The sequence below is a fragment of the Rhamphochromis longiceps genome, linkage group LG9 (assembly GCF_057381845.1).
Source record: "Rhamphochromis longiceps isolate RC_006_pf linkage group LG9, R_longiceps_female_GT1.1, whole genome shotgun sequence".
Taxonomy (NCBI): Eukaryota; Metazoa; Chordata; class Actinopteri; order Cichliformes; family Cichlidae; genus Rhamphochromis; species Rhamphochromis longiceps.
Genome location: NC_140565.1, coordinates 7,506,657 through 7,518,821, shown reverse-complemented (window position 1 = coordinate 7,518,821; position 12,165 = coordinate 7,506,657). Strand labels below are relative to the sequence as shown.

At 39.9% G+C, this 12,165-nt stretch overlaps 1 protein-coding gene across 3 annotated transcripts in view; it reads left to right on the top strand.

Annotated features, from left to right (window-relative positions):
- The window catches only part of zeb1b (zinc finger E-box binding homeobox 1b), a 53,540-nt gene extending 47,820 nt beyond the window's left edge, over nt 1–5,720 (top strand). For 2 of the 3 annotated variants that reach the window (XM_085418101.1, XM_085418099.1), the window contains exons 7-8: nt 1,084–1,264; nt 1,941–5,720. In XM_085418101.1, coding sequence (XP_085274227.1) covers nt 1,084–1,264; nt 1,941–2,680 — 921 coding nt within the window. In that variant the 3' untranslated portion in view covers nt 2,681–5,720. The remainder of the gene's footprint in view (nt 1–1,083; nt 1,265–1,940) is intronic. The other variant, XM_085418100.1, reaches the window with a different exon arrangement.
- Nucleotides 5,721–12,165: the final 6,445 nt, after the last annotated feature.

The following is a 12,165-nucleotide window of genomic DNA, read 5'->3' as shown; positions in this document are numbered from 1 at the left end:
AGGGTTATGTTACCTTTTGATAGAGCCAGGCCAGCTGTCACGCCCCTTTCAAGGCTTTATGGTACTCTAAGCTAAGAGGCTAGTGGTAGCTTCATATTTTCCCATCTCTTAATCGTTTAATCGCTAGCTTAAAAAGCTAAACTATTACACCCATTTCCAGCTCTTTGTTTTTATTCACAGAGCAGTTTTGCATGATTTACAGTTCAGATTAATCCCGGTGCCACTCCTTTATTCAGCAGAATAGCTCCCTTTAAGCATATTTTTCATAATTAACACTTTAATTCTAATGCTTACAAAAGAGCTTAATTAGTTTCCTGAGTTATCAGAAAATATGTTTGCCTTCAATTATGTGAGTTATATAAAGGATTGAGGGTTTAATCCATGAACAACTTTGAGAATCAAGTGCATCGGAATCAAGTTGGCTTTTATCTTTTTCGGAGCAATCAGTCAAAACATTCAATCCATGTACGGGCTTGTTGTTCAGAACCACCATCACCTGATAGATAGTCTGAAACCATCCAAAATCAAATCAATAAGTCATATATAGAAATGTCAAAATTGGGCTCTTTGTAAAAATGATAGCCCTTAATAGTTCTTCATTGTGCAGACATCTAATGGGCCTCTAATGATGGATGTAGATGCCTGGGTGTGTGAGTGATCTTCCTGGGCTGTCACCCAGAGGACATGAGGCTGCACTTTACTGCAAAGCTTCTATTGATCTGTTGGAATCTGTTTAAGCGCCGCACCTCTGCCTGCCGCATTGATTTATCGCTGTTGTATTATACTTTTGTGTTAAGTGGATTGGCATAGACCTGTCTTGTAAAAAGGAGCCCTATGCATATATATTTGCTCCTTAGCCATGCCAAGCAGCCTGTTTGACTACAGCAGTGGATAGGTTGCTAGGTTCAGAGTTTCTAGGAAAAGATTGGTAAAAACCTATGATCAGGGGATGATTCAGTACCACATCCCACAAAGGACACATAGTTTACTGGTATTCTGAGTCATCAATTGTCTTTTGCTGTCAAACAGATTGAGCATAACTATGCATTCCTACAAGTGTGTCTAATTTCTCATATTCCCCAGGAGGACAGGCAAGACACGGGTTCAGAGGGTGTTTCCACAGTCGAGGAGCAGAACGACTCAGACTCGGGCCCTCCGAGGAAGAAGATGAAGAAGACGGATAGCGGCATGTACGCCTGCGACCTGTGCGACAAGATCTTCCAAAAGAGCAGCTCGCTCCTGAGGCACAAATACGAACACACAGGTAAACATTCGTGTTTCCCAGGGCCTTCACACAAACACAGCCAGAAAAACAGAACCGGAACTTGTCTCACCATCGCTCACTCTGTTGGGTCCTGGGAAAGATGAGTCAGAGTGCGAGCAAAAGGGGGATTTTGAGCTACAGCATAAAGAAGGGTGGACACCTCCATTCCAGCAGGTATTACTCAACATGCACAGAAGAGGTCTGAGAATTTCTTTCCGCCAACTCCCCACCTCTGCGCTGCCAGCTTCTCATGTGAAGCAAGAGGCGAGCTCTGGTAGTGATTTGGATTGCTCCATGATGATGATTCTGTGGCCAAGCTCAGGTCAACACTCTCAGAGGCATTTTCGATGTTTTTTTTCTTTATTACTCTGATACCTGGCTCGGGACCACAGTTTTCGGCTCCAAATGATCTCATGCTAGGTGAAACTAGCTGCTCCCTGCCTGGATAAAGTTTTCTTGAAAGTTTTGAAGCACAATCGTTGTGATTTTGTTGTATTGTTTGGAAATGTTCTCCTTGGATACACTGATGATAGATACTGATTTCAGCTTTCCGGCACTGGCACCTTTCAGACAGCATGATGGGGGATTTGCTCCCTGAATGTTTATTGTTAATATTTTCTCTTTGCATAAATATGTTTGATGTGTTGACATCTATTTGCTTTGTTATTCTCTGCAGGGAAGCGACCTCACGAGTGTGGCATCTGCAGCAAGGCCTTCAAACACAAACACCACTTGATCGAACATATGCGGCTCCACTCGGGGGAGAAGCCGTACCAGTGCGACAAGTGTGGCAAGCGTTTCTCCCACTCGGGCTCCTACTCCCAGCACATGAACCACCGCTACTCCTACTGCAAGAAGGAGACGCAGAGCCAAGCGGGAGGGCGGGAGAGCCCGGAGGAGGACGGCGAGACCCAGATCGACATGGAGGTCCTGAGCGGGGCACAGAGACAGCTCCTGGCCCCGTCCCAGCTGGACTCAGATGAGCGAGGGAGCAGCACCAGAGAGGATGAGGAGAGCGAGGAGGAGGAGGAGGAGGAAGGCGTGGTGGACATGGATGATATCCAGGTGGTGCAGATAGGGGACGAAGGAGGGGAAGAGGAGGACGAGCCAGAGGAGCGGAATGAGGAAGAAATGAAGAGAGTAGCGGTGGAAGAGGGAGGAGAGGAGGAAAAAAGCGAGACAGGAGAAGAGGAGGCTGACACCGGACAGGAGGATGGGCTCGGGAGCGTTCAGGAAGAAACCAACGTGGAGGAGGAGAAGGCGATGGAAACTGAAGGAAGCTCCCCTGAAGCTGAAACTGAAGGTGGCCTGAGCGAAAGAGAAGGAGGAGAGGTCGCAGAGGAGAGTCAAAGCGAAACAAACAGGAACGAGGTTTGTGAAGATGAGAAGCAGACGCCACGGGAGAAAGGAGACTAAACGAGGAACCAGACTCCTCTACTAGACACAATCAGACTCCTCCTCGCTGTGTGCAGAGGAAGAACGCACGAGATGATGTCTGGTCACTCTGACAGTTCACTACTGTGTAGAAATCCAGGTGTGCCTGAAAAAATACTAGTGACTTTTCCACAGGAGAACAGTTTCTCGCTGTTAGAAAAATCCATTTGTAAAGAAAAAGACGAAGACGAACGTGAATTTTAACAAATGAAGGACATGCATTATACAGACTTTGGAAGCTAGAGCCGACACGTTTTAGATAATGTTTTATTACTAAAACACCTTGGGTCATTTCTTTTTATCAGTGTTACTAATTTTATCACTCATATTTTAACCTTTAAAACCTGTACAGTTCGGGAGATATTTCTATATCTTTTTATTGCCAATGAACAAAAAAAAGTCAGTATTTTGTTAGGTTGGAAGGAAAATAAGAAAAAATCCTGTGCACTACAAGTGGCTTGGTTTACCTTTTGATGGAGCAGTTGAGTTGTGTTGTCTACCCTTCAGTATTACCGCATTAGATATACAATGCCATCATGCTAGCAGATGCTAGCGTTACAATTCTTTCTTTTTTTATAGTTTTGATTGGATCATGAGCCTTATGAAGAAAATATCATCAGCATTTAGTTCCTTTGAGACTTTGTTTTCTTCTTCTTTTTTTAAAATCAGCATTTAACAAAAATTGTTTGACATGTTGGGCAAATATTTTCTTTCTTGATACCAATTTGGTGTAAAGCTCAAAACCACTTAGCCATATTGGTAGCCTGGCAGCGTCTGAACAATTACTAGCACATTATAGATCATTAATTTAAACCCCTAAAACTGCACACAGTCATGTTTACCCCTGTGCAAATGCTTCACTGTGGCCTAAATGCAGTTCAATTGGCATTTCCCACTCCTGGTTCTGCTGTCTTAAGATCAGGGTTTTTTCTTTAGTTATATAACCTTTCGTAGCTTCTATAAGATTAACATAAGGCATGGTCACATTTTATTATGCAATCGTAAACTATGTTAGAAAACGCTATTACATGTCCCAGAGTAGACGTTTGCTAACGAGTGGCTAAATGAGGCTACAGAAGTTTCTGGGAAATACTCAGCAGCTTAGTATTGGTGATGCCAAAGTCATGGCAAAGCCTAACTTTAGAACAATTTGTGGAGATGATTTTGCTTAACAAATCATGTTACGTATCTTTCAGGTTTCCACAGAGATTTTCCACGATAATCCAAAAGCCAGTGGAAAAATCTTACTGGCTTTTTATTGAAGGAATGCTAACTTCCAGGTTCACCTATAGAAAAGGCTGTTGTTCTATATAAAGATACAAAGTATATGTAGTATGTTGGAGTTATATTGAAAAGGGAAATTGTTTATGTTAAACTTTTCAAGAAAGTTTTTCACTAAATATCTATGAGATAGCCTGTTCATCTGTAATGCTGCTCTGCTACATGTGCTGCAACAGCTAACAGCTATGTAATGACACCAAATATAAAAGGCCTCAATTTCTGCAATTCTTAAAAACAAATCAAAAGTATCCCAATATCTTCTACATTTAAGCTGATAAAGCAGCACTCAAATATCCGTCGCCCTCTCCTTTAGACGGAGCCAGGCTACCTATTTCCCTTTGTTTCCATTAGCTTAGCTTATTGCTAAGCTAAGCTAATTTTAGTTACTAGCAAGACAGTATAAAGCTCAAAATGTCAAACAAATTATTTAAAGTTCAGAGCGAGCAGAAAGCGGATGTAGAAAACTGTCTCATCCTTCCTATAACCCCGCCCCACCCTCCCACCCTCAGAGCCTTATGCAAAAAAATAACATTAAAATGATCAAACTAAACAAGAGAAGCATGCATATCAAAAGTGCCACTGAATATTGCTGTTGGAGCTATGATCAGGTATTGCCGGGTCCAAGATCAACCGATAAGCCGGGATACTGTTAACTTTGGCTGGTGGCCGCACCAGAGAGAGTATAGTTTAGCGTAAAATGTGTTCCTGTGTTATAGATTTTAAAGAATTTGCTTTCACCTAATCTGAGAAACGAACGGAAAAAAAATTGCAATGCACATTTTGTTTTTCAAATGGGTGATGATGAAATACACTTTCTTATTTTTGACTGTGTCCTGCCTTTCTGAAGCTTATTCAGTGCACTTGTTTAAACACACCATGAAATGCTCAGATGTCTCTTCAGGTAACAAAATGTAGGCAAATATGAATCCTAGGAGTTTAATCCAACATCGTTTTACCTGTCAGTATTATTTTTTATTTCATTTTTTTTATTTGTTTTCATTTTTTTGCTCTTACGTTGTTTTATGTTCCGTGTCCGTGTGCGTACTGTATGTTTTCAGCAATGGCAGTATTATCCCCACCCCCAGCGAGTTGGGTATGTCTCTTTAGTCATAGAGAACTTTTATATTTATGTGTCTTATTTTTTATATTTCTTTATGGTTATTTATTACACTATGTAGTGTACAATACTGTAGTTTGTATTAATACGATAATATATTTTAGTATGGGACAAAAAAAGAATCAATGGCAAATAACTACAAGCCTGGAAAAATCAGACTCTGGCATACTGAAGTATGTTTTTGGAACAAATGAAGTGATGTTTTTCTTAGGGAAAAAAAGAAACTCGCACCCTGCAAGCCTGAAAATTGGAACCTGTGACCTCTGCATCCATTCTCATGTTAGTTTAGTTTTCTTTCCCCTTTCTAATATGAAGCTACTGAACTTTTGAAAACTAATTGTATGTCTAATAGCATGAGTGTGTTCTGTTGTATTGAAGGATGATCCTTAATCCCACAAATTGTCCTTTTTGCCAAGCCAAAATAATATTTGACGTACGTTCTTATTTGTTTTTATTTGTGCCAATTTGTTACTTTATATGTCAGTGTCATGACCGCACCCAGTTTTATATGCCCCCCCTCTTTAACACCCTCATCTTTTTTTATAGTGATTGTTTTTGTTTTGTCTTTTTTGTTCATTTTTTATGACTCCCCATCTCACAATAAAATACATCAATTACAAGCTGTTCGGTTTGTCATGAGATTTTTCATTAAGAGTTTGGAAATTACAAAACGCTCTTTCATGCACTTCTGCTTTCATGTCTTTCTAAGCTTTTGCTTTCTTAATCAGAATTTTGAAAATAATTTTGAAATGTTCATTTTAGAAAACACCGAATTAAATCTGGCTGTGGTGTAAAACATGGAGAAATGCAGTTCATGGTCACATTTTGTATTTGGGATTGATGTTGGTGAGCCCCACAACCAGTGTAGGAGTCGTTACTTTAAAAAAGTAGTTTAGACACATGACTTGTTAGTTTTCTTAAAGGCAACACAGTACATTACTTAATTACTTGCCAGAGCAAGTAAGATGTTACACTACTCATTACATTACTTACTACATTACTCATAGGATAGGATCTTCCCTTTAGTATTTCCATATAAACACAAACGGGGTTAAGGCAAAGCAAAGATGAAATATAGCACAAAGAGATTTCAAAGCGATCGCCATGGTGATTCTGCTTTTAAAAAACACACAGTTGGAAATGGACCCTGTCTTTTTTACCTGTTGAGGATCAGGGTCCGGCTGCTGGGCAGCATGCAGTCGGGCTTTAACATCATTCTCGGCTCTTGGCTACACTGCAAAAACTCAAAATCCTACCAAGTATATTTGTCTAATTTCTAGTCAAAATATCTCATCAAACTTGTTTTTAGACTTTTTCCCACTTAATACGAGATATTTTTGCTTGAAATAAGTGGAATGAAATCTGCCATTGGAACTGTGGGGTAGCATAACATAAGCAGCAAGGAAAGTGATAGGAAGAAAGCATCAGCAGACTGTTCAAGTTTCTTTTAAGTGTCCTTTGTTTTCTGGCATCACCATTCAACAATTTTTCACTCAAAAAGTCAAAATCCCACCTGCTTTACACAGAATTCCACCCACAGCTGAACCCTTATTAATCCCTACCATTGAGAAAACAGGTTAGACCAAATAACACAGTCTAGACAAAGAAACAGGAATAAAATCATTCTTCCACTTAAACTCATTTACCCAACTGACAGTTTGAAAAGTCAGTCTCTTCCCACAATCCGACTCATGAGGTTATTTTAAAGTAAATAAATAATTTTACACAAAAGAAAAACCCCTTCATTTGGTTACACCCAATTAACTCGATCATTGACATCACACCCTATATAACCAGGAAGTACTCGGGCGGCCCCTCTCATACACCTGTTTTATATACTGGACCTGCGCAAAGGAACACAGAATGGTAAGTGTAACCAAACTACATGAACAAATGAAAGATTCAAATCAACTAATGATTAACTGACATTTAGCTTTAAGAACATTTGCACAGGTGTAATGAATGTAACCAATGCTACCACAAACAGACCGGGATGGTATGTAGAGCCAAGATTACATCTGCAGTGTCTACATTAAAGCAGTATGATTCATTATAAGATAACACAAGACAAATTAACAACATATGTAAGTGACAAATGGTAAATGAATGAAATCCCAGCCACTTTGTCACAGGAACAAGTGAAAATTCTCCAGAATTCTGTCTAAACACAGCTTTCTATATCTCACTGAAATGTTACTCTGTAGCTGATTGTCACATTTTAAGAGTGATGAGATATTTTGACTAGAAATTAGACAAATATACTTGGTAAGATTTTGAGTTTTTGGGTTGGCGTGCAGTAAATGAGAGTGCTTTATACAACTTGCCTCATTCACTCATATATACACACATAAGTGCTTTCTATTCACACAAGATGGATTCACTGGAGAGCAACTTGGGGGTTTGCGTCTTGCCCAAGGGTGTTTGGCATTAAGGCCGGAGCAGCCAGGGATTGAACCACCAACCTTCCAATTAGTAGATGTCCAGCCTCCTGAGCTACAGCCCCCCCTGTCTGTGCAGATGCTTGTGGCTAATGTAACGTGATTACGAATTACTGTAATCACATTACATTTTTCAGTGATGCAGTAATGTATAATGTTACTAAAGAAGTTTCACCCAACACTGCCCATGACCTGGACCATGATAAGCCACAGAAGATGGGTGGATTCATAAAGTTCTGAGGAAAAACCTCAAATGACCAAAAAAGCAGAACAAAATGAAGCAACAGTTTCACATTTTAGGAAACACTTTTTAGCTTCAGCGGAAAACAGGAAGACACTTCATGAAATATTTGATGTGATAGAACTGAAAAACAAAACCTTTTAGTGGAGACTTGACTGCATTTCAGTCAGCGTCAGTAGCATTCACGGATCATCAAGTTACAGACACATGGGCACAGCTGTTTGGTGGAGCCAACTTGTTTTGCTGATGAGGCTTTTTATTCTTTTCGTCACACAGGAACATGTACATACATGTAGATGGAATAGTTTGAAATGGAGAGCAAGATGAAAGTAAACATCACAATACAATTTCATTAAAAGCTCTAAAGTACCTTATATTGAAAATGAGGCAGCCAGAGCTTTTTCATGTAATGATAATACTATACTGTAAGTTTTCACACACACACACACACACACATCTGTTGTCCTCTTCTTCCTCTCTCCTTGATAATCTCCTCCTCTTTTTAATCCTCTCAGTGCCTCATGCCAGCACCACAGTCCTGCTTCCAAATGAAAGTTGAAACAAAAGTAGAGCTCAGGGAGATTTTCTCTCAGGAAAACACTTTTAGGATTTGCCCACAGAAGAGAAAACCTTTTTGTCCTCTTGTTGACAATAATAATGTTAAAACAGAAGTATTGACTGCAATTTATCCTGAATTGGTTGAATAAATATGACAATTTTCAGAACGACAGGGCATCCATCCATTTTATTGATTTTTTTTCTACTAGTTAGCTGACTACTAACCTCATCAGTGTAGAGGAATCAGGAATCATTGAAAACTGTATTCTACAAGTGATATCATTTTATTATTATACATGTGTGCATCTTATATAAAAAATACAATTCTCTTGGATACAATTTAAAAAAACCAACCATCTCTTAGACTGTATTTGACTCCCTGGGTACGTGGTCCATTATATAAGCCTGGGTCAACAGACGCTAGTAGATAAGCTAATTGTCTTCCATGGGTATCTTAAATAGTTTTTTTCACTTTTCTTTTTTTTTTCTTCCACTATCAGAATCTTAGTGGAATTACCCAGATACTATGTTTAGTTTCTTTTTCCTTTCCCATAGAGGCACCGGAATATAATAGACTTAGCTTGCCCCCCCCTGCAGGCCATTAAAAAGAATACAGGTTTAAGGTCCTTCCATTCATTTTTCAGACTTTGAAGCTTAAACCATCTTTTAACTACAGTTTATGCATGGGAGTTGTCTCCTATGCCCCTTGAAGGCAGTAAATAGTCCTATTTTCCAGACTTTACTCAGCGCCTCGGGTCACAGGCTTATCAACAAAAGAAATACTAAGTCACAAGCAATGTTCCCTCTAAGCCCCGCGCGTGCGTAATTGGGTCTCTGCACACAAAAAAGATCTAACCTGAATGGAAATTAAAATTAAAACTTTAACAATTCTGTTTTGCAATGTTAGTAAGTGACTGGCTGCTCCCATATGGGATTAGAACGATGCCACCTTATCCCATAGCCCAATGGTATACGCAGCTAATCAACGTTGTTGACAGGCTATGACAGCGTCCTTATGTGCCGACACCAGTGTTTTAGCTAGCAAAGCGGCGTGGCTGATATGGAGTGAAGCCACGTTAATGACAACGTGTACAACCATTGGAGATGTGAGCAGGACAGACAAACAATTGACGGAAAAAGTGTGGACTTTATACCAGTTTTTAAATTGTGTTGATCGGCCACGTAAAACCAGAGTTATGATAAAAATATATGCAATGTTTGGAAAACGCTGGAAAGCACTCTCCACCTGTGAGCAAAACCAAAAAACCCCACACCTTTTCCTATTGGTCGAAAAATTTAACATGTCGACCAATCAAAAATTATATGGCAACATGGCATTTAGTTGTTTATGAAGGGGGGAAGTTTTAGGAGTGACGGCGGTGTTTCGAGATGTGAGAGATTTGAGACGTTTAGCGCAAATCTTGTGTAGTTAGTGTGTAGTGTAGTCAATAGTTTTGTTGTGTGTGTCAGAACAATGAGGCGACTGCTGAGTGTTACATCTCCTGCTGTCAGGCCTGCAGGTATCAGACTTGTGATGTTCTCCTTTATCTCATAGTGGACAGAAATTATGTTTTGCAGTGGCACAAATAATTTGTGTGGCATCAAATTTGATGCAGAAACACCTGATTGTTCTGTAAATAGTTTGAAATGTTTATTTAAAAAGACGCCTTGGCTGCATTTTTAGGTAAACAGCTGCAAAAACTTTGTTTAACTCAGTTACTTTGAAGATGTAACTATATAATTAATTGCCCAACACTGGTCATTATATACTGTATTTTGCAGACAGAGTTACAGGACTCTCTCCCAGACCACAGACTCATAATACAAGTCAGAGCTTTATTTAAAAAAAGAAAGTTGTGTTTTCAAAATTGGAATTAGTTATTTTTTTACTTCCAATAGTGTTAACATGCTACACAGATCATGAACAAGATTTTTTATTTTTTTTAAATTGTAAGTGGGCTAAAGCACTTAATTAAAAGTAGTCTAACATAAATGTAAATGCTGTAATTTGATTATTTTAATAAACCAAGTAACTTGGATGGATTCGATGCCAGCGTGACCACAGTGCACACGTCTGCTGTTGCTCACAGTGGGTGTGAGTTTGTGTTCGCTCAGACACATGAAAAATTAGAGGGAACATTGGTCACAAGTGGTAGTTTATTTATAAACCATGTTATCTGAAGTGGTTACATAGTTGTGAGATCATGGAGGCGTAACAAATTAATCAGAAGAGCAGATTTAAACCTTACTCCATCATAAAAATAAAATTTAATAGAGGGATCACATGTTAGTGATTGGGCAGAATCATTCAAGCCCGTCTGGTTATAGACCAGCCCAAGGTCAACCCTATTGATCCAGATTAGGTTTCCAGGAGGTTCGACCCTCCTCCGGCCTCCCCAAACCCACCCCCTCCACTAACATGAATTAGTAATGGAATGGACTGAAAATCCATAGTCAGTGCGGGCGCTGTAAATGATACAATAGCTGGTGAACATATTTGATAGTTATTCTTGCATAGTGTATTCTTTCTGCCTTCCCAGAAGCACAGTCTCGCTTTGGATCCCTAAGGATGATTTTGGGGGGCATTTTAGGAACATCCTTAAGTCTTAAGAAGATGCTCCTGAGCCAGAGTCTTTGTTTTAAAGGAAGGAAATCGTGGGTGGGATGGGATTCAAACTTCCTCCTTTGTCTTTTGTCTCTTCGGAGCAGAAGGAGTCCAAGCGATTGTACTATACATCTGCGATCTGAACTTACGGGAGTGTTTGTGAATGTGGTGGAGGGGGACTGTGGCGGAGAGATACAGAATAATCTGTCAGGGGTTTTGCTCTGCAGTCGTGTTAAATAGGTCTTCAGAGACATTTATAGAGGAGGGGGTTTGGTGGTGGAACAGTGCTTTATAGGACAGCTCACACCCTAACATTAAGGTGTCAAAACATCCAACAGCATCTTGTAATTGTACCTGTAATAAATGTCTTTAACAGTGATCACAGCAATACTCAGACTCCATTCTGAAATTCCACAAAGGTTAACCAGTGCGTAGCCTGTGGCTCCATGTTCAATATGTGGGGCCGTTTTACAGGCTTTCAGGCCAATCCGGGACTTAAAGCCAAGATATTGCCATATGTTCTGCTGGGCTCAGCATTTCAAAGGAAAATTGAAAAGCTATAACTGCTAAGAGGATATGGAGTGCTCTTGCCAATAATGGTGCAAAAGCCTGATGAAGTATCATGGCTGCCGGGACTCTGACACTGAGCCAAACCCAGGGGGCCGAAGCTCCCCGGGGAAATTTAGAGAAAAGCCGGGAGGAGGAGGCAGAGGAAAGAAAAACCGGCGCTCAGGAAATAGCAGTCACTTAAATATCATGTTCATTTACTCAACCACTAAATAGCAGAATGTATACAAAAACGTGTGTGTGTGTGTGTGTGTGTGTGTGTGTGTGTGTGTGTGTGTGTGTGTGTGTGTGTGTGTGTGTAAGAGAGCAGGCTAATATGCCACTTCATTTGACAAATTGCTGTTTCAGAGCTCTAGTTTAACACAGCGGTCAGCAGAAGCTCATACATAACTGAAACCTGCGCATCAAACTACATTATATAACCATGGCCTTTACAGGCTCATAAACATACCAAACAAACAATTATGACATTACCTCTTTTTTTTACTTATTTAGCAAAGCTACGTTAGCTATACTGCGCTAACAAGGTAGCAATCATATCCCGGGACAAACATGAAACTTTATGTGCAACAGGACTTCTTGAAGTATTGATCTGTTTAACTCCTAAACCATGAAGGTAGAAGGAAACAGTCACACTTCAGTCATGAACAGAAGCTCAAA